Source organism: Narcine bancroftii, chromosome 8 (assembly GCF_036971445.1).
Source record: "Narcine bancroftii isolate sNarBan1 chromosome 8, sNarBan1.hap1, whole genome shotgun sequence".
Classification (NCBI taxonomy): Eukaryota; Metazoa; Chordata; class Chondrichthyes; order Torpediniformes; family Narcinidae; genus Narcine; species Narcine bancroftii.
The window spans coordinates 88842259-88865740 of NC_091476.1; the positions used below are offsets into that span (position 1 = coordinate 88842259).

The window sequence follows — 23482 nt, forward strand, 5'->3', positions numbered from 1 at the left end:
CTTCAGGGTTTTATGTGATGTCATGTATGTACTCTGACAATAAATACATTGATATGCACCCCCTGCCATTAAGGTTGTGTTCCTCAGGGAGGGATTTTTTTTTAATCACGTGTTTCTGAGACACAGTCCACACAATGAGATGGTTGCAGATGATGCCTACTTGTGCTCCTCTTGAGTTTGGGACACACATGGTGATGAAGCTGTAGTTCTCCGGGTCATTTTTACGTGCAATCCTTGCTTTGTGTTGAGTTAGCTAGTTTCTTTCTTGGCTGAGTGGACTGGCAAAGAGCAGAGGAAGGAAAATAAAGGCTGTCATTACCATGTGTGGTCTAATTAATCTGTGAGTGTTTAGTGTGTCGATACAAAAAAAGATCGAGCTATTCCTTTTGGCCTACTGTCACCCAATGATCAGGCCGATGTATTAAGACCTGCCAAGCTGCTGAAGGCTAGTCAGGACTTTCATGTCGAATGTGGGAAGAAATACATTAACAGAGACGTCACCACTATATTTGTAGCAAAATGTCAGAGTTTTTATTAAAAGTACAATCAATGGGCTTTGCAATAACAAGCACAATAAACCCTCTAAATTTACAACTGAATCAAGAAAATTGGAAAGGAACACACTGACTTAGAGGGGGGAACTCTGATGTATTAACATGAATTGCTCCATTGAGCAAGTTGTCACCCAGCTTGACTTCTGCCTGCTGAGAAGAGAGATTCAGGTGTTACTGGCTCAGCTGACTAGAACCTTTGCTGGGCTTTTTGTATCTGTTTATGAGAGTCTATATTTCTTCCTCATCTCTCCAAATTAACCCTGGCCACATTCTGTGAGACAAACCAAGTTCATGAGCAGATCAATTGTGATAATAGAACAAGATCACATTTTTATCTATGGGATGTACTATTTGTAATATCCAATTTTTCACGAGTAACATTTTAAAGTGATTGCTTCAAACTACATTCTGATCTGTTCTAACAGAAATATTTTTCTTTATTCTGAGGAAATGAAAATCATGCCAAGTGTCAACTTGTTCAAACACCACTTGTCTCCATTGTGCATTCTCCACCAAGTCATATCATCTCAAAAGAAAGTAGACTGCAAAGATCAACTGTGCATGAACAAAAATGGATCTCAACTAAATTCTTCCTTCCTCCTTGAATCGGTGCAGCAAGGGGTCATCAGCCTTCAGGGCAAAGGTCAAGGTTCGTTTCTGGTAGTACTCCGGGTCAAATTGCACGTTCTCTATTACATTGAAAAGTAGATGTGCGCGTTCCACCATGGATCCTGGAGCGTCGTGGCCAACAGCAGTGAAGTGAACATGAAGGTGATAGTAGGAAGGCTGATAATGGAGGTAAATCCTCAGCTGGCTTTTTGGAATATTATAACGTTTAGAGATGACCATCTGTGGAGGGAGGGAAATAAGATTATACAACAATCACATGTAAATGTCAGTGGAATCCTTGAGCAGGAAGACATTCAGACTGAAGACACGCAGGCGACTGTCGATCTAAAGCAACACACAATCTGCTGGAGTAACTCAGCAGGTCAGAGGAAAAAGAATGGTCAAAGTTTTGGACTGAAACCCTTCATGGAGATAGGGATTGTAGAGAAGCTGTTGTCAGGAGGACAGGGGGCGAGGGATGGAACAGTGACCCCATGTGGGATCGGTGAACCAGGGTGAGATGAAATGTGATGGAAGATTGGCAGATGCCATATAAAGGGCGAGCAGGGCAAGGAAAACAAGGAGTCAGGTGGAAGAAGAGAATCACACAGAATGGAGTGTGTGATTAGAAGGCCAAAGCTGCCAGTGCTGGAATCTGACAAGAGAAGGTGAGATTGGTGGTATAAAAATATTTGTGTTATAATCTGCCAATCTACTGAGCACCTTCACTCTGCCTGCACCAGTGACAGAGACCTCCCAGTGGCCAACCATTTCAGTTCTGAGTCACACTCCCACACTCACATGTCTGTCCATGGTCTCATGTACTATTCCACCAAGACCACCCATAAATTGGAGGAACAACTCCTGATTTTCCATCTGGGCATTCTCTAGCCAGATGGCATTAACATCGATCTCCAGTTTCAGCTAACCCTCTCCCTTCCCTCCCCCCTATCAGCTCTTCACCCCCTTCCCTCTCTATTCACCTAGTCATCCATCTCCCCTTGCTTGCTGCTGTCCCCTCCCTCCCTTCTCCAGCTATCACCTCCTGCCTTTGTAACACCTCCCTCCTTACCCTTTTATTTGGACGCTTGCCAACATTTGTCCATACCTTGATGAAGGGCTCAAGCCCGAAACGTCGGTTCTGTATTTTTATCTTTGCTGTATAAAGCACACTGTTTGACCTGCTGAGTATCTCCAGCATTGTGTTTTTACCTCAACCACATATCTTCATGTTTTACTTTTTACAATCTACTGACTGTCATGTTTCATCAAAGACAAACAGAAAAATTGTTGAAATTAATACGGTCCTCACTGGCTCAGATTTAAAAAACCCATCATCTTCTCTTCCTCCATCCGAATCATGTAAGAGCCATGGAACAGGTGAATGAGGTAAGAAATCATTCTCTGCTAATTCCCACATGGGGCCTCTGCCACCCTATCCTCTTTGCAACAGACATATCCCCAGACACGATGAAGGGTTTCAGCTCAAAACTTTGACCCTTCTTTTTCTCCCACTGCTTAACCCGCTGAGCTTCTCCAGCAGATTGTGTTTAGACATTCAGACTGAGCTGACACAACTCAAAGGAACACTTTAAAGTATTTGTGATGTGACAGAGAACCACAATATTTTTGAGCCAATAAGAAGCTGCATCATCTTGACTTGGTCACCTTGGACCAAGCAAAAGCTGGAAATATTTGAAGGCAGAAAATTATACCTCACTTGTTCCATAATTCTTATAAAGGGTTCAATGCACATGGAAAAAAGATCCCATATTCTTAATTTTTGGTTTGTTGTTCATGACTTTTAAAAATCTAAGCCATTAGGATGATATGGAATCCAATAAGTTTTCTGTTTGTCTGTGATTTTAACAGTTTTTCTGGTTTTTCTGACTCCTGGATATTGCTACTCTGCATTCCCAATGTTACCCTTCTAGGTTCAGCTCTCTGCAACATCTTTTACCTACATTCTCAACTTTCTCACCCCCCCCCCCCCCCGTTTGTTCTTTATCTGTTTCTCTCTTTCGCTCTCTAACTGTTCTCATCAATCTACCAATCTGACTGCTTTAGAAATATGGCATCACTAAACCATCTTTGACCTCACCTTAGTGCACAGGTAACAACTGCGTAACTTAAATCTCACTTCGTTTATGATCTTCTGAGAAAGGATCTTCAACTTGAAGCAATAACTGTTTCTCTTTCTACCTATGCTGCCCATCTGCTGACTTTCTGTTTCTCGTTGGAAATCTACAGATTTTTGATTTTCATTTTGGGTACCAGGACTTCACTTGCTTCTAATCCTGCGAAACAGCACTGAACATCACAGTTCAATGTAGACGAACCTGACAGTTATCTCAGTCATCTCCGCATGTGTGGTGTTATAAAGCTCGCGGGTGAAGCTTGTTTACAAGCTGAGATTGCATTGACATTAAGTAAAGGCAGATTTTGGCTGCTTTCCCGAGATTCAATTGTACTGATGCCAAAGGAAAAAGTTTATAAATATAAGGAACTGAAGAAGAGAGACGAGTGTGGGATTTGTTTTGAATAGCTGTAGTCAAGAATTGGCATAGACACAATGCGCTAAATGATTTTCTGTGCTGTACATCACAATGGCTTCATTCTATCCAAAGACGTCATGAAGCCAGCTGCTTGTGGAAGTACGATGGCTGATACATGCTAAAGGTGGCAGCTGAAAGCGTCACAGAACCAATGTGTCTTAATGCAAAAAAAATCATGGCAAGAGTAGAGTGAGCAGATAGACTCTCACCTGTCCTTCCTGCAGTATGGTCTGTAACATTGGCAGGTGTTCTGCTGTTAGATCCCGTATTGACTTCACCTCCCGGAAGTGTGAAATAGCAATCAGATGCAAGTCATCAAGCTGCAGCATCAGAGACAGAGAGTAATTTACTTGTCATAACATTTCCTGTGCTCAAGGATAAAAAACATTTTCTTGAACCTTTTCTTCAAACCCCATTTCTCAAGAACAAGTGAAATGAATTCTTGATCCTCCTGGATATGAAGCTCATGGATTTTTCTGCTCAACTACTTCCCTCTCCTTTCCCTAAATCACAGTTTCTCCTGCTGTAGCACTGATCTTTCTGTTATTCTCCACAAGTCTCTGTGATCATTTTGCCCTTGACTCTATTTGCATCTGGTTCTGTGCTAACCTACCTCCCTTTCTGATTCTTCAATGCCTTCCATAGTTCTGAATATTTCTCAGGTAGGTGGCCTCTCTTCTTCAGTGCCTTGTACAAAAAAAAATCTTGAATCCAACTCCCACTATCCTGAGTAAATATGCAGTCATCCTTTCCTCAACTCCACATCAGGAATGTCAAGTGATCTTCAAAGACAAACGATGATGAAAGGCTGAATTTTTTCTTTGGCCAACACAGCAGAAGAGATAATTGAGGGTGATCTCTAAAGGTGGCACACAAAGTCGGAAATGGATGGCTGGGAAGTGTGTTTTCAGGTTAAGACATTATTGTTGAGAAATAGACAGAGCTGAAGTTCCTTGAGAGAATCCAGGTTGGGAGCTTACGATTCTTGAGAAATCCCACGAGAATGGGAAGGGAAGTTATTGTGACTCAAGGGACTGAATTATAGAGAAGCCTGATCTTTATTCCCTGCATTTAGCATGGCTTTGAATTGTCACTTTATAGAGGTATACAAAATCATGAAGGACATAGATAAAGTGGAATGCTTTATCCCAGGTAGACCATCCTACCCAACCAGGGAATACTTGGCAAGGCTTATTGTCGTAGTCTATGTTCCACCTTCTGCTAATGAGAGTAAAGCCACAAAGGAGCTTTATGGTGCCATCTGCAAAGCCCAGATACCCAAACCTGACAGTGTCAAGATTGTTGCTGGTGTCATCAATCACGCCAACCTGAAAACAGTCTTACCACAGTTTCAACAACGTGAACTTTGCCACCAAAGAAGAGAACATTCTGGTGCATACAAGGCTACACCTCGCACCTCCCCACCTTGGATACTCGGATCACATATCTGTCCTGCTAGCCCGCTGGCAAAGCAAACTAGGTCAGTTCACAGGGAGATCAGGATGTGCCCAGTGGGGGGAGGGGGGAGTGGGGTGGGGGCACAGCAGTGCTGAAAGACTGCTTTGAGACCACGGATTGAAGCTGTTTCAGGGAGGTGGCCACCTACAACGGTCATGTAAACATAGGGGAGTACATGAGTTTAGTAACTGGCTACTTAATTTTTTCAATTTTTAGACATATAGCACGGTAACAGGCCCTTTTGGCCCACAAGCCCATGCCACCCAATTACACCTGACAGACCTACATCCCCAGTACATTTTGAAGGGTGGGAGGAAACCGGAGCCTCCGGGGAAAACCCATGCAGACATGGGGAGAACGTACAAACTCTTTACAGACAGCATGGGATTTGAACCCCAGTCCCAATTGCTGGGCTAACCACTACGCAAAGCAAGTGCATTGAGGATGTCGCCAAGATCAAATGCTTCACAACCATGACTAACCAGGAACCAAGTTGGGTGCAAAGGTCTGGGCACTTCTCAAGCTCACGATACTGCCTTCAGGACAGGGGATAGGATGGCACTAAAATCAGTCAGGGCTGAACTCTCTCGTCCAATCCTGAAGGCAAAGTGGGGGTACGCACAGAAGATCCAGACACTTGTGTGACACCAGTGACATGAATTGTATATGGTAAGGGATCAAGATTATAACAGATTACAAGTCAACCTTGCGAATTAAGAACAATGACGCTTCCCTTCCAGACAGACTGAACACCTTCTATGCATGGTCTGATGAGAACAGGATGACACCAAAGAAAGCTCCGTGACCCTCTGATCAATGGGCCCCCTGCAATGCCATAGCTGAGGTGAACCACACAAGGCGGTGGGACCAGACAACATATCTGGTCGGGCACTAAAGGACTGAGCAAACAAATTGACAGTGGTCTTAACGGACATCGTCCACACCTCATTGCAGCAGTCCATCATTCCCACAGGGTTCAAGCCAACCACAATCATCCCAGTACCCAAGGGGGTGACAATAGCAGGCCTCAATGACTACTGCCCTGTGGCACTGAACATCATTATGAAATGCTTTGAGTTTCTGGTGATGGAACGCATCAAAGCACACCTCCTGGAGACACTGGACCCATTTCAATTTGAGGGCAGAGATATATACTAAAACGATCAAGGAGCTTAAAGTAAAGGAATCCTGAGAAGGCTATGATCATAATTTGATAGAATTCACTACACAGTTTGAGTGGGTGAAAGTAAAATCAGATGTGTCGGTATTACAGTTGAGCAGAGGGAACTACTGAGGCAGGAAAATGGAATCTCAGGGTAGTATGTGATGTAGTGTAAGTACTCTGATAATAAATCTGAAATCTAAATCTAGAAATGAGAAGGTTGCTGGCCAAAGTTGATTGGAGATTACCCTAGCAGGGTAGATATTAGAGAAGTTTCTGGGAATAATTCAGAAGACACAAGATCGTTTCATCCCAAAGAAGCAGCAGCATTCTAAAGGAAGGGTCAGACAACTGTGGCTGACAAGTGAAGTCAAAGACGGAATGAAAGAAAAAGAGGGATCTAGATGATTGGGTAGCTTTTAAAAACCAACAGAAGGGTGACTAAACAAGCAACAAGTGGAGAAAAGGTGAAATAAGAAAGTAGGTAAAATAAAAGAGGATACCAATTTTTTTTCCCCAGATATCTAAAAAGAGAGGCAAAAATGGACATCTGCCAACTGGAAAATTATGCTAGAGAAGTAGTATGGGATGCAAAGAATTGGTGGATGAACGGAACAGCCATTTTGTACTAGTCTTCACTGTGAAAGACAACAGTGATAAAAGAGAAATTTGAGGGAATCAGGAAGTAGAAGTGATTGTAATCTCTGATACTAAAGAGAAAGTGTTTAGGAAGATGATGGGATTGAAAGAGGATAAACACCTGGACCAGATGGACAACAGTCCAGGGTTCTGAAAGTGGTAGCAGAAGATATGGTGAACATTAATAATGACCTTTCAAGAATCACTAGAGTTGGGAATGAAAAATTGCAATGGTCACTCCACTCTCTAAGGGAGAGAGGCAAAGGGCAGGAAATTATAGGCCAGTTAGCCTAACCTTAGTCTTTGGCAAGATTTTAGAGACCATTATTAAGGATGATGTTTTGGGGAAAGTAGCATGGCTTTCTCCAGGGGAGATCTTGCCTGACATATCTATCGGAATTCTTTGAGGAAGTAACAAATAGGACAGATAAAGGACATTGTTTACTTGGATTTTCAGATGGCCTTTGACAAGGTGCCACACATGAGGTTGCTAAAATGCTTATGAGCCCATGGTATTATGCGAAAGGTACTAGCTTGGCTGAATGGCAGAAGGCAAAGTGTGGGAATAAAGGCTGCCTATTCTGGATGAATGTCAGTGACTAGTAGTGTTCCCCAGGGGTCTCTGTTAGGTCTTTCGGTGAGTAGTGGTGTTCCGTAGGGGTCAATGTTGGGTCTGTCGGTGATTAGCGGTGTTCCACAGGGGTCAGTGTTAGGTCTGTCGGTGACTAGAGGTCCTGGAATTGTGTTATTATTCTTTAGTTATAAACTATATATTTCTTAGTAAAGTTAGTTTTAGAGTGTCCAGGGCACACTTACGGAGACACAATTACACTCAGAATGAAACCACTTTGAAAGTCAAAATGTCTGTTAAGCCATTGTTTGGTGGAAGCTGTGTAAATTGTCATAAAGCTGCAGTGATTGTCCATTCAATTGTTGGAACAATTAATGTTTGCTGGAGAAACACCTGTGTGTACAAGGAAGCATTTTGCTCATAAATGCTTTTGGAAGAGAGGAACTTCAAAGAGAAAACAGCCTCTTGATTCTGGGTTTGAGTGGTCAGAGATAAAGTTATATGCTTTTAGCATATAGATGTAAAGTAACCTTGGAAGAAACTTCAAAAGACAGAAATGATGTCATGTCACATGATTAAAGATATTTCAGAGAACATAAAACTGAAAACAGCAACATTTTGAAACCAGAAGATGTCTTACCATCCTGTAGGTAACATATGATTGAAGAAGGGGCTTTATCACCATGTAACTCACACAGGATTGAAAAACAGTTGGTTCTGAAGAGGGAGGTGCTATTCTATATTGTATTGCCCTTATCCTGGGAGATACACAAAATAAGTGGCTTTTGAAAGAGAATGACCACTTCTGACTGTCTCTTTGAAAGAAAGAGAGAGAGAGAGAGAGAGAGAGAGAAAGAGAGAGAGAGGGGTGGGGCGCAGTCCTGCTTTGACAATTTCTACATGGCACTTTGTGTTACCCTTGCCTGGTTTTGTGAAATCATTGTGGAAAACACAGATTTCAAAACCTCCATGCAAAAGAGGGGAATTTGTGAAAATTCACTCTTATGAAGAAACATTGTTCTGAAAGCAGCTCATCATAAAATATGTGAGTTTTTAAAGAGGTCTGATGACTTGATGCTTCAAAATACTTTGTAACTACTTTTCAGCAACAATTTAAAGAATCTGAGCGCAGATTATACAATAGTAGCCAAAAATTTGGCCAAAAGAATAATTAAATTATTGCCTAAATTAATAAATATGGATTAAATGGGATTTCTTAAACAAATACTTTAGGCAGAAAATGTAGTTAGATTAATTAGTATCATACATTTCAGCACTAAAAAGGAAAGATTTGAGGGTAGCGGTGGCTTAAGATGTGAAAAAAAGCTTTTTATAGATTAGAATTATACTTTTTGTTTAAAGTTCTAGTTAAATTCAGGTTTTGCTAATTTTTATAAATTGGATAAAGGTCTTATATAACAATCCTAAAGCAAAAGTGGTAACCAATGGACAAATGTCCAATCCTTTCTTTTTTGAGAGGTCTAGTAGACAATAAAGCAATAAACCTACCCCCCAGCTTTATTTATTTTAGCTAAAGAACCACTGGCTGAGATTATTAGGAGCATTGTGGAAATAATGGACTTTAAGGTTGACTAAACCAGAGACCTCCTTACGTAAATTGCATTTAAATTTGGAAGATTTCCAAGATCTTAGATTACAAGGTAAATTGAGACAAAAGAAAAGCTATGCCTCTTCCTCGGAGTGATTATTCTCTCTGTCGAAGGAATACTCAATTTAAATGGCCAAAAGTGGTCATTAAATATTTGGGAATACAGATTAAAATAATTAGTATAAATTGAATTATTTACCATTGCTTAAAAAAGTTGAAGAGGATTCTAAAATATGGGTCACCTTGCTGATTACATTAGTAGATAAATTTTAATTGTATTAAAATGAATACTTTTCCATGGATACAATACCTTTATCAAACTTTGCTAATATTGTCACCACAAAAATTAAATAAACATATTAGAAAATTTCTCTGGAAAGGATAGATGTCAAGGGTATTTATAGAAAAATAATCGTGTAAATATGGAATGAGACGTTAACAATTCCCCAATTTTAAGAATTATTACCAGGTGGCTCAATTGAAATTTCTAACCTCTTTATTTGAGGGATTGAGAAAACAGCATGGGTTAAAACAGAAATGGATAAAATTGGAGGAAATTTAGCAAAATAATTTATTTATAAATGTGACTCAAAATTAATAACTGGTCTGAAGGAAGCACCCTTGTGATCAATATTTGGAACAAGCTGAAGAAAGAAATTAGATCAAAAGTAGCATTTTGCTTTTGTTCCAAAATAATCTTATACCTTTTACTAAAGTTCATCAATTTATGCATATTTGGTTTCAAAATGGAATCAAAAGTGTAGAGGATTGTTTTGAACATGCCCACTTGATGTTATTTTAACAATTAAGAAATAAGTATGGAGTTTTGCGAAACACATTTTTTGCTATTTACAGTTGAGAGGATATTTATGGGAAACATTAAGTGCAACCATGCTATTACTGAAATGTATTGAGCTGGAGGCCCTTATCAGAAAAGATTATACTAAGAAATTTATTTCTGTAATGTACCTCTTACTATATACAGGCACCATTAAAAAGGGAGTTCATAAATCAAGACAGAAATGGAAGGTTGATCCAAATATTGATGGATGAGAAAAGATGGGTGGAACTTTGACATGACTGTATGGCTAATACTATAAATATTAGATATAGTTTAGTTCAATATGATTATCTACATCGATTATACTCAAAAAACTATAAAATGAAATCAGATTTATCAGATCAATGTTATAGATGTGGTGATGAAGCAGATACTTTTTTTACACTCTACTTGGTCATGCTCTAAGGTTAGAATTTTTTGGTAGGTCTGGGAAAGTTTTTGAGGAAAATTAGTGGTATTGCTTTTTCCACATGAAGAAACTAGACCTAAAATAAATTTACTATTTCATCAAATCAAATTTGTTAAAATTGCTTTAGCAGTGGTGAGGAAGTGTATTGTAGTTACCTGGAAATTGGATATGTATCTAGGAATGGAAAGATGGCATTCAGAGAACAAAGGTGTATTTCTTTGGAGAAAATTACTTACAATTTATACATAAACATTGACAATTCCAGCCTGCGAGCTAATCCTCTGTGCAATTTGGAATGACATTTCATTTTCTTTACTTTGTTTTTTTTTATTTTGTGTTTTTCTTAGTCAATTATATTATATATTTACTATATTCTATATAGTGAGAAAGGGTTAAGGGAGGGGCAGGGGAGGTGTTTAAATACCGTCCAATCACTGTATTTTTAAGTATTGATTATATAAACTGTATAATTACATGGTTGCAAGATTTAAATATAATGTTCAAAACCATTTCAATATTCTGAGTTTCAAAACAACTGACTGAACTTTAAAATCATCTCTTCATAATTATGCCTGAACTATAATGGTTTTGGTTTTGCCACGCACACACATATATCCATTTGCGCATAGTGGGGTTAAGTAAGAAGTGTTGATATTAGTAGTTATAACTAAAAATGATTGTTTTGAAGATAGCATTATCTTGGTGAATTTACATTGCTGCTGGTTTAGTACCTAATAGAATTGGGGCTCATTTGTGATTTGACCAAATTTGGAGCTTATTGATGGATTGATTTTCAATTTATTTAATTAAATTTCTTTTTGAAAGCCAATTAAAAGGCTTGTGTGTGTGTGTGGAAATAGCAGCAATAGGTTCTGATAACTTTTTGGGATTTCCAATTTTTACCCTACAGAGTTAGATTTGAAGGGAGTGGAGACTTGGCCAGATTTTGCAGAATTAGCACATGAGTATGCTTTAACCCCAAATCTTAGGTTAAGGCTATGTGGAGTTTTCCAAAAGGGGTAAGATTCTGCTATATTTGTAGAGGTGAGATTTGTGCCCAATCGACCTTTTTCAGAAGTTAATATAAAGTACCCAATTAAGTTAGTAAACGTGGGGAATTAGTGCCAGCAAAGAAACTGCTGTGCAAGTTGATTTAATGGGTTGGCAGTTTGTGAGGCACAGCAGCAGGTCAAGCTGTGATGACTTACAGAAACGTTAACATTTTCTTTGTTAGACCAGAGTTCTAGTGTTAAACCTAAGTGTAATGATTTGTCATTATCCAGAAAAGAGTTTATAGAGAGGCAGGACAGACTCTGATCATGCTGAAGTCAGAGATAAAGCTCTCTCTGCTGAATAAATTAAGAAAGTGCCAGTTGGATATTATTTTAAAGAAAGTGTGTTAATGAGAAAATAGAGATCATCTGATATCACTGCCAGTGAAGAATAGGTAATTGTTGTAGTTCCTAAAGCATATATGGATGAGATTTTAACCTGGGCTCACAGTACACCTTTAGGTAGTCATCTTGGGGAAAAGAAAACTATCTATTAAATTATGAAACAATTTTATTGGCCTAGTTTGAGGAAAGATGTTGTGACATTTTGTAGGACTTGTTACACTTGTCAAGTTGCAGGGAAACCTAATCAAGGTCCCACAGTGGCTCATTTAAAACCTATTCCTGCTTTTGGAGAAGCTTTTTCTAAAGTTATTATGGATTGTGTTGGTCACTTGCCCAAGACAAAATCTGGAAATGAATATTTGTTAACTACAGCTACCAGATTTCCAGAAGCTATACCACTTAAAGATATTAAAGCAAAGACTGTGCCAAATGGTCTTGTGAAATTTTTCCTTTTGTATGGTTTGCCTGAAGAGATACAATCAGATAAGGAGAGTAATTTTATGTCAGGATTATTTCAGCAGTTAGTTTATAAATTGAGAGCTAAACAGATCATGTCATCTGCATTTCATCCAGTATTTCAAGGGGCTTTGGAGGGATTCAATTCGACCTTAAAAACCATGATGAGAACCTATTGTCTTGAGAATAAGGATTGCTTTTGTTTTCAGTAAGAGAATCTGTACAAGAATCATTAGGTTTCAGTCCTTTTGATTTGGTGTTTGGGCATGAAGTTATAAGACTTTTAATGTTGTTGAAGAAACAATGGGTTAATAAAAGATGTGGAGTTGAATTTGTTAGATTATGTTTAAAAGTTTCAAGATAGTTTGTAGAAAGTATGTAAGATAGGTGAGAATCTGAAAGTGACTCAAGATAAAATGAAAGCCTGGTATGACAGAAAAGTGAGACATAGAATTTTGAAACCAGGGATAAAGTGGTAATTCTGATCTCAATAAATTCTAATCCTCTTAGAGCAAAATTTTCAGGACCTTATGAGATAAAATCCAAGGTAAATGAAGTTAACTAAAAAGTTAAAACACCTGATAGGAGATTTAAATCACTGACTTGCCATGTCAGTATGTTAAAACCTTATTTTGAGAATTTGGGTATTAGCTAGAAGCAACCTTCAACAGAGGTGTTGATTGTGGATAAAGCTGAAGAGTTTGAAGATCATGAAACAATACAAGCTGATTCTTGTGAGGGTCACTTAAAAGAAAACATTGTATCAGTTCGTCTATCTAATTCAAGTATTCTGCCAAGTTTGGATAAGTTAGCTTATTTGCATCCCCGGGAAAAGGAACAAATGAAACAGTTAATTTTAAAATTTAGAAAATTGTTTCTAGATTTGCCACAGAGAACTTCAGTAGCTTGCATTAAGTTGATGTTGGAGTTGTAAAACCTATCAAACAACATCCACATAGAATGAATATTGAAAAATGTAAACTAGAAGATCAAGAAATTGAATACGTTAAAGAATGACATTATTAGACCTCCTACTTCAGATTGGAGTTCACCTTGTGTCCTGGTGCCTAAATCAGATGGAATGATTACATTTTGCACTGATTATATAAAAGTTAATGCGGTAATAAAGACTGTTGCTTATATTGATGATTTGGTCATGGGGAACGACATTTGGAAAAGCACATATGTTTGCATGAGAGAAAATGTTCCATAAACTTTCAAAAGCAAGCCTTACTGTTAATTTTGCTAAAAGTGAATTTGGTCATGCTACAGTTACATATTTTTGTTATGTTATTGATCAAGGAAAATTTGGACCTTTTTAGGTGTAAGTTCAGATGATTTCTGAATTTCCTATATTCATGGGTAAGAAAGCTATTAGCATATTTTTCAGAATGGTAGAGTATTAGAGAAAATTCTGTAAAAGCTTTGCTGAGATCGCCATGCCCCTGACTAACCTCTTGAAAAAGGGTGAAAAGTTTATTTGGACAAACATTTGTCAGGAAGCATTTGACAAACTGAAAGCCATTTTACGTTACAAGCCTGTGTTTAAATTACCTGATTTTGGAAAGCCATTTTTTTTAGCAGTAGATGATAGTGATGAAGCATCAGGAGCTGTTTTATTACCAAAGAAAACGACTATGATAACATTGAACATCCAGTAGCTTATGTATCTAAGAAATTCAATCAGCATCAAAAGAATTATTCTACTATTGAAAAAGAATTACTCTCCCTTATATGGGCTTCGCACCATTTTGAGGTTTATATTTGCAATGCTATGGGACCAATTACTGTTTATACTGACCACAATCCATTTGTGTTTTTGAGTAAAATTAAACATAAAAAAGCAATTGTTAAATTGGAGTTTAATTTTGCAAGAATATGATTTAATGAGAATTCATATTAGAGGCAAAGACAATGTGATTACTGATTCCCTTTCAAGATGTTGAATTTGCAATACTGAGAAAAAAATGTTATCTTTGAGTTGTATAACCATAAGAATTAATATCTACCAGATAAAAGATAGATTACAATTTAAAATTTTGACCTTTAAAAAAACTCAAAATTTTCCATGAGGTATGATGGGATTGTGTTTTTAATCTTTAGTTATAAAATATACATTTATTAGTAAAATTAGTTTTAGGGTGGACAGAGCACACTTACAGAGACCCATTGATATCTAATTTGATTGTTTGGGATACAATGAAAGCTTATTTGAGAGAACAAATTATTTCTTACACAGCAAATATTAAGAAGACCAACAAGGAAAAGTTGGAATTATTTGATCAGATTAAGCAAATTGATATACATTTCACTCCAAACAAAAATCCAGAATTATACAAAAGAACAGAAGAACTCAAAATTAAATTTGACCTTCTCTCTACATATCCTAATGAACAGCAATTGTTGAGGAGTAGGAGTCACTTTTATATTCATGGTGAAAAATCAGGTAAGCTACCAGTGGGACAATTAAAGGGTATTTCAGCTAAAAAACAAATGAACAAGATTTGGATAAGAAATGGTAAAATGACTACAGATCATTTTTAAATAAATGAGACGATTAGAGAATTTTACTCTAACTTTTATAGCTCTGAATTTAATAATAATTTCACTTCAATGTCAGCTTTCTTAGATCGATTTAACAGCTACCCTTTCCTTGGATAAGTGTACAAGTCTGGAGGCACCTATTTCTAAGGAGGAATTATCTCTAGGTATTTCCTCATACAGTCTTGGTAAATATCCAGGACCAAATGGATGCCATGTGGAATTTTATAAATCTTTCTCCAAATGGCTTGTACCTCACTTAAGTTTTGTGTTTGATGACTCATTTAAAGATGAGAAGCTTCCTTCATCTTTCAATGAGGCTAGTATATCTCTTATTCTGAAAAAAGGGAAGGACCCAACAGAGTGTGCACCTTATGGACCTATTTCACTACTTGATGTAGATATGATTTTATCTAAAGTTCTTGCTAATAGATAGCTTAGAAAATATTTTACCATAAATATCATTATTCTTATTATAACATACATCGATTAATGAATATCTTATATTTACCCTCCACCCCAGCGACAGAGTGTGTATTTTCATTAGATGCTGAGAAAGCATTGGATAGGGTGGAATGGGAATATTTGTTTGCTATATTCGGAAAATTTAACTTTCGTCCTGATTTTATTAAATGGATTAAATTATTATATTCACATCCTAATATACAACAACCAAAACTTTTTAGGCTTTATTGGGGAATTTGATAAGGTTGCCCTCTGAGTCCTTTGCTTTTTGACTTGCTATTGGAACCTTTAGCTGTTGCTCTTCATTAGAGAAGATTTTATAGGAAAAACTAGAAATGGAGTTGAACACTATATATGGAAATGATCCTTTGCTCTTTATCTCCAACCCTGAAGTTTCTATACCAAATATATTAACACTGTTTACCCAAGTTAGCCAATTTTCAGGTTATAAATTAAATTTCTTTACAAGTGAACTATCACCACTAAAGGGATCTTTTTCAAGATATTCTTAATTTCTCATTTAAAATAGTGAAAGAGCAATTCAGATATTTGGGAGTTACAATTACAAGTTATAAAAATCTATGGAAAGAAAACGTTTTGGTATTATTTAATCAGATTAAAGAATTATTATTGGGATGGTCTCCCTTATCCATGACAATGATTGGATGCATCAATTTGATTAAAATGAACATTTTACCTAAATTTTTATATCTTTTTCAAGCTTTACTAATCTTCATTCCTAAATTTTCGTTTGATTCAGTAGATTCACTTACTCCTTCCTACATATGCAAGGAAAACAACCTCACATAAATAAAGCTAATCTTCAAAAGATTAAATGGAATGTGGGAATTATCACTTCCAAATCACCATTAAAGACATAAAGTTTCAATTTGACAAGATGTGGAGCCCATTCATAGATTATCATCGTAATTGGAAAATTTAAGAGGTCTGGATGCTCTGGAGACTCTCTTCGGATGTCTGAATATCGCTATTTGATCCTTCCTACAAGTTAACTTTGGTTATAGGTAGGGGTTAGATTAGTCAGAGGAATTTTGTTTTCCTTTTTTCTTGTTTTTAATTAACTAATTAAACATGAGTTTAATTGTGGTTTATCATGGATCACATCTTTAATTAAGATAGAATTTACCCTTTGTTTATATAAAGAAATTGTTAATTTTGTCTTATTTATTTTCTATCCAACAATATACTGGGATATATTATGAGAAAGGGATAAACGGTTAAATACCATATTCATAGAATTTGATATCTTAAAGAAACAAATAAAATAAACAATTATGGATAGGTTTTTGATTTACATTATATGTTTAATATTTGATATGTATATGATATGATCTGTTATTTGTTATTATTAGATGAATTTGTATGTAGGATTTATATATTAAACTCAATAAAAAATATTTTGAAAAGAAAAAGGAAGCTGTGTAAACTGTCATAGAGCTGCAGCGATTGTCCATTCAATTGTTGGAACAATTAACGTTTGCTGGAGAAACACCTGTGTGTACAAGGAAGCATTTTGCTCATAAATGCTTTTGGAAGAGAGGAACTTCAAAGAGAAAACAGCCTCTTGATTCTGGGTTTGAGTGGTCAGAGATAAAGTTATATGCTTTTAGCATATAGATGTAAAGTAACCTTGGAAGAAACTTCAAAAGACAGAAATGATGTCATGTCACATGATTAAAGATATTTCAGAGAACATAAAACTGAAAACAGCAACATTTTGAAACCAGAAGATGTCTTACCATCCTGTAGGTAACATATGATTGAAGAAGGGGCTTTATCACCATGTAACTCACACAGGATTGAATAACAGTTGGCTCTGAAGAGGGAGGTGCTATTCTATATTGTATTGTCCTTATCCTGGGAGATACACAAAATAAGTGGCTTTTGAAAGAGAATGACCACTTCTGACTGTCTCTTTGAGAGAGAGAGAGGGGGCACTCCTGCTGTGTCAAAGAGAGAGAGGGCACTCCTGCTGTGTCAATGTCTACATGGCACTTCATGTAACCCTTGCCTGGTTTTGTGAAATCATTGTGGGAAACACAGATTCTGAAATCTCTATGCAAAAGGGGGGGGAGGTGATTTGAGAAAAATCACTCGTATGAAGAAACTTTGTTCTGAAAACAACTCATCAAGAAATTCATGAGTTTTAAAGAGATCTGATGACTTGATGTTTCAAAATACTTCCTAGCTACTTTTGAGCAATTTAAAGAAGCTGAGTTTCAAAAAAAAATTGACTGAATTTTAAAATCATCTCTTCAGAATTGTGTCTGAACTATGAAGGTTTTGGTTTTGCCAAATGCACACATATTTGCGCATAGTGGGTTTAACTTTAAGTAAGAATTGTTATGTTGTCAATAGTTATTAATAAAAATTATTATTTTTAAGATACCATTGTCTTGGTGAATTTTCATTGCTGCTGGTTTAGTATATAACACTAGTGATGTTCAGCAGGGGTCATTGTTGGGTCTGTCGGTGTAGGGTGTTCTACAGGGGTCACTGTTGGATCTGCTACTTTTCATGTTGTGTCAAATCCTATAAATAGATTGGTGGCTTTGTGGCAAAGTTTTTGGATGATACATAGAAAGGTGGTGATGAGTTCATAGGGAATCTGCAGAGAAACAGATAGGTTGGGGAATAGGCAAAGAAGGGGAGAAGAAATGGCAGAGAAATGTACAGTTATTTACTTTGGTAGATGGAATAAATAAGTAGATAATTTTCTAAATGGGAAGAAAAATCAAAAAGTAGAGGTCCAAAGGGATTTATGGAAACCTATCAAATATTGAAAGGGTTAGATAGAATGGATGTGGAGATGTTTCCAATCATGGGAGAGTCTAGGACCAGAAGGCTTAGGTTCTGAATAAAAGGATGTCCCTTTATGATAGAGACGAGGAGAAATTTATTCAGCCAGAGGATGGTGAATCTGTGGAATTCATTGCTACAGACAGCTGTGGAAGCCAGGCCATTGGATATATTTAAAGCAGAAGTTGATAGGTTTTTGATTAGTAAAAGTGTTAAGGTTAGGGGTAAAGACAGAAAAATGGGGTTGAAAGGAAAATATATATCAGCCATGATTTGAATGGCAGAGCAGACTCAATGGGCTGAATGGCCTAATTCTGCTCTGACTTAAATTATGAATTCCAGAATAAAATGCTTTAGCAATGTGGATAGGCTAGGGATGTTGGGTCTCTTTTCTTTGAGACAAAGGAGTTGTGAGGGAATCTAACAGAAGTAGAAACAATCATGAAGGACCAAATGTTCCCATTGGGTGAAATGATCAAGAAACAGAAAATATGGAATGAAGGCGATTGGCAGAACCACCAAAAGTGACACAAGGAAAGCCCTCCTCACAGAGCAAATTATTAGGGTTTGGAATGTACTGATGGGCTGATAATGGAGGAAGATTCAATTGTTGTGTTCACAAGAGTCATGATAATCAATTCCTCAATGCAAATAATTAGGACACATCAAACCACAGTCTCATGAACTTTCTGTGTTCTTTGAATTAATTTCAATTCTCTGCCTTTGGCAATAAATGTTCTTTCAGGTTCAGTCAAACTGAATGACGAAATCCAAATCAGCTCAGGAAATTATCACATACAGGATAGGACAAGGCTATTTCAAAGTGCAACTACAAAAAAAAGGCAGACATTTTACAAGAAAATATCCTTCTTTAGAGACATATTCAGTTTAAAGCTATTTCCTTTCATTAACAGTGTTTTGTATAAAAGGCAAAATCTATCGCCTATTAATCCTGTTACTCAATGCCAATCTTTTAATTACCTTTATACCATTTAATACAATCATTTCTATTTTCTTTCTTTGCTGCAATCCTCTGCTGAGGTAACTTACTGACAGTGAAATCCTTGGTTTCTCAATGTTTACTAAACAACTGCTCATTCTCAGTGAATTTGACCTTCATTTCAATTCCATCTTCTGAACGTTTTCAGTCAGATAAATTGGTGAAATCCTACCTGCAGTGACCTGGCATGACCTTTCTAGGCCCCGACTTACGATGGGGTTCGGTTCTGGGACTTGCATCGTAAGTAGAAATGATCTAAGTTGGGGTCTACCTGTACAAGTGGTATTCTGCCTTGTGTCTGATGGGAAGTCAACGTTCCTGCTGATTGGACGAAAGCATTTCCCTCAGAGAAGGGAAAGCAATCATGTTGATAAAGGAAGATAACGACTTGCCTTTATTCAAAATGGATTCTAATAATTGTAACTGCAAAATATTATGTTGGGACATCGCAAGTTGGGGCCTATCTATATATGACACAAAGGGAGGAAAGTTTAGGGGAGGCATCAGGGGTATTTTTATTTTTACAGAGTGAGTTGTGGGTGCCTGGAAAGCATTGCCAGGGGTGGTGGTGGAAGCTGGAACAATAGGGGCATTTAAGAGATTCATACACAGGCACATGATTGAAATTATGACCAACTAGGCTTTGGCTCTCTATTCATGTGTAATTTTGCAAACAACCAAGAGAAATGGCTATTCCTTCAAGCACATTTTTATCTTCAATTTTTTCCTCCAACAAAATCTTTAACCTCTCATCTATTTTTTACACCCCTATCCCTTTGGCACTGAATAATGACAGTTACCCTGTTCCTTACCATCCACCTCAGCATTAAATGGACCATCTATTTTCATGGCTGCCAGCAGGATTCCATTTCCATATATTCCTCCTGTCCCCTTACAACATTTCAAAGGGACCATCCCCTTTGCTGCAGCTTAATCTGCTTTCCCATCTCCACCAACTACCCTCATCCCATGACATTGTCCCACACAACCACAGGAGATACAACACCTGTCCTTTTATCTCTTCCCTTCTCACCATTCAGAGATCCAAGCAATCTTTTCAGATGATTCACTAACAATTCAGTGATGAAACTAAGCACAGATAGGATGGCTGCTTTGTGAAGCACCTGCATTCAGTCCACAGATGGGAATCTGAGCTTCCAGGTGCTTCAACTTTAATTTTAACTCCCACTCTGACCTGTCTGTTTGGGAACTCTCACACTGATACAATGAGGACTAATTATCAACTTCTAGTCACTTGCATTCTCTACTCTAACAGATCTGCTGTTGATAATCCAGCTGAGATATTGGCTCAGTTTATCTCTCTCCATTAGTACTGCCTGACCCAGTGAGCATGTTCTAGAGACCTGATATTAGTAACACAGTGTCCTTCCTTGTCTCTGTTGTCACCATATAACTATCCTGATCAAGACATTAGTTTGGATGGCTCCTACAACTATCCCCATGACAATCCTGGCCTCACCCTACCACAAATAAGCCTTTCTTCTATCCATTTCTCCTAATACCTCCATCGATGCAAATTAAAACTACTTGCATTTTTCTATCTCAGTCCTGAGGAAAGGTCTTCATCCTGAAACACTCTATTTCACTTTCCACAGATTACCCTTAACCTAATTGTGTTGGTCCAGTTCCTTTCTCCTCAATTCATAAACTTGAACTCATCTAGCACACAACTGGTTTAAATATCCATTACCAGAATGAGTTGGGTTAAATCTCCAACATGTTTCAGTGTCTTTCTGGTATTTATGCAAAGATCCTTTTGAAATGTTATTATCTTTTATTGGAAGAAAACATTTCTGCCACATTTAATCAGGTAAAAGTATTATCAGGATGGTCAACTTTGTCTATTTTACTATGCATTAATTTGATTAGAATGAATACTGGTATATTATCAAAATTTCCATTTCTTTTCCAGTTTATACCAATTTTTAACCCTAAATCCTTTTTTGATTCACTCGGTTCGCTTATTTCTCGTATATATAGCAGGAAAACAAAGCGCATCTTCAAAAAGCTAAAAGGTCTGTCACTTCCAAATTTCAAATTCTACTATTGGCAGTCAATATACGTAATTTGCTTCTTTTGTTAAAATTTGATCGCTCATCTTGGGTGGAAATGGAAGTGATTTTTTCTACAAATACTTCAATGTTAGCAGTCCTTTGCTCTTTTTACCCTTTTCTTTTTCTAAATGAACATAAGTTGAGAATATGGGCACAGTTTAGAAAATTTTTTGGAATTCATAGTTTTTCTCTTTCTAGTCCCATTACAGCGAACCATCTTTTTATATCTTTTTTGTCAGATATAGGCTTTAGGGAGTGGTGTAGACTGGGTATTCTTCAGGCTGACTTCCAGGCCAAATATTTTGGCAGTTTCCGCAAAGCAGGACGTCAAGCGCTGAAGAGCTGGCTCTGAATGGGCAACTAAAGCGGCATCATCTGCAAAGAGTAGTTCACGGACAAGTTTCTCTTGTGTCTTGGTGTGAGCTTGCAGGCGCCTCAGATTGAAGAGACTGCCATCCGTGCGGTACCGGATGTAAACAGCGTCCTCCATCAGCCAGCTCCCCACCATGACTACCAGCCCCCCCACATCTCCATCGGGCACACAAAACTCAAAACGGTCAACCAGTTTACCTATCTCGGCTGCACCATTTCATCAGATGCAAGGATCGACAATGAGATAGACAACAGACTCGCCAAGGCAAATAGCGCCTTTGGAAGACTACACAAAAGAGTCTGGAAAAACAACCAACTGAAAAACCTCACAAAGATAAGCGTATACAGAGCCGTTGTCATACCCACACTCCTGTTCGGCTCCGAATCATGGGTCCTCTACCGGCACCACCTACGGCTCCTAGAACGCTTCCACCAGCGTTGTCTCCGCTCCATCCTCAACATCCATTGGAGCGCTCACACCCCTAACGTCGAGGTACTCGAGATGGCAGAGGTCGACAGCATCGAGTCCACGCTGCTGAAGATCCAGCTGCGCTGGATGGGTCACGTCTCCAGAATGGAGGACCATCGCCTTCCCAAGATCGTATTATATGGCGAGCTCTCCACTGGCCACCGTGACAGAGGTGCACCAAAGAAAAGGTACAAGGACTGCCTAAAGAAATCTCTTGGTGCCTGCCACATTGACCACCGCCAGTGGGCTGATAACGCCTCAAACCGTGCATCTTGGCGCCCCACAGTTTGGCGGGCAGCAGCCTCCTTTGAAGAAGACCGCAGAGCCCACCTCACTGACAAAAGGCAAAGGAGGAAAAACCCAACACCCAACCCCAACCAACCAATTTTCCCTTGCAACCGCTGCAATCGTGTCTGCCTGTCCCGCATCGGACTGGTCAGCCACAAACGAGCCTGCAGCTGACGTGGACTTTTTTACCCCCTCCATAAATCTTCGTCCGCGAAGCCAAGCCAAAGAAGAGACTGGGTATTAAAAATTTTAAAGATCTTTTTATTTGAGACAATTTTTTCCTCTTTTGAACAATTGAGGGTAACATTTAAATTACCTAATAATCATTCTTTCAGATATCTATGTTAAACATTTTGTTCAATCTAAACTTTCTGATTTTCCATGGATTTCTGAAACAAACATTCTTGATTTACTTTTTAACTTTAAACTTTTTTCAGAGGCTTAACACCAATTATTTTTGGTAATCTGATGGATTTGATAATAGCTTCATTAGCTAAGATTAAGAATGATTGGGAACATGATTTGAACTTGTCACTCACAGACAAGGACTGGGATACTGTTTTAAACTTGATTAATGAATCTTCCTTCTGTGTGCGACATAGCTTATGGGGGTTTAAAGTGGTGCATAGAGCACATATTTCAAAACTTAAACAATCTCGCTTTTATTCTGATATTGATTCATTATGTGAGAATTGTAAAATTTTCGACACTTCATTGATACACATGTTTTGGAGGCCCTAGTTTAGAAGATTTTTGGAAAAATTATTTTCAAATTTTATCATTCATTTTCGGGTCAAATTAGAACCCTGCCCCTTAATTGTTCTATTTGGATTTTCTCAAGAGGAGAAAATAGGATTGAATTCATCTCAGAGGCGAGTTTTAGCATTTACCTCATTGATAGCTCGACGGGCAATTTTGCTGAAATGGACAGACAGTACCTCACCTACTCATAGCCAATGGTTACAGAGGGTTATGGCCTTTCTAAGTTTAGAAAAAATCAGATACAATGTTAAAGATTTTAAAATGAATTTTTACAAGACGTGGGGCCTGTTCAAGGAGTATTAACATAATTTAACAAATGGGGTGTCTGGATGCTCCCAAACAGTGCTGTCTGGCTTCCAAATGTTGTCTTTCATTTATTTAAGTATTTTAGATATACAAGTAAACTTTGTTTAAAGGGAGGGGTTTGATT

General features: G+C 37.8%; 1 protein-coding gene and 1 long non-coding RNA gene across 4 annotated transcripts in view; one reads left to right on the forward strand and one right to left on the reverse strand.

Moving 5' to 3' along the window:
• Positions 1 to 508: 508 nt before the first annotated feature.
• The window catches only part of dcps (decapping enzyme, scavenger), a 115236-nt gene continuing 92262 nt past the window's right edge, over positions 509 to 23482 (reverse strand). For 2 of the 3 annotated variants that reach the window (XM_069894427.1, XM_069894425.1), the window contains 2 exons: positions 3928 to 4038; positions 509 to 1403 (listed from right to left, as the gene is read on the reverse strand). In XM_069894427.1, coding sequence (XP_069750528.1) covers positions 1137 to 1403; positions 3928 to 4038 — 378 coding nt within the window. In that variant the 3' untranslated portion in view covers positions 509 to 1136. The remainder of the gene's footprint in view (positions 1404 to 3927; positions 4039 to 23482) is intronic. The other variant, XM_069894426.1, reaches the window with a different exon arrangement.
• Positions 19196 to 23482, forward strand: part of LOC138741004 (uncharacterized) — a 30477-nt gene continuing 26190 nt past the window's right edge. Inside the window, exon 1 of the long non-coding RNA XR_011343263.1 lies at positions 19196 to 19326. This is a non-coding gene — a long non-coding RNA (uncharacterized lncRNA). The remainder of the gene's footprint in view (positions 19327 to 23482) is intronic.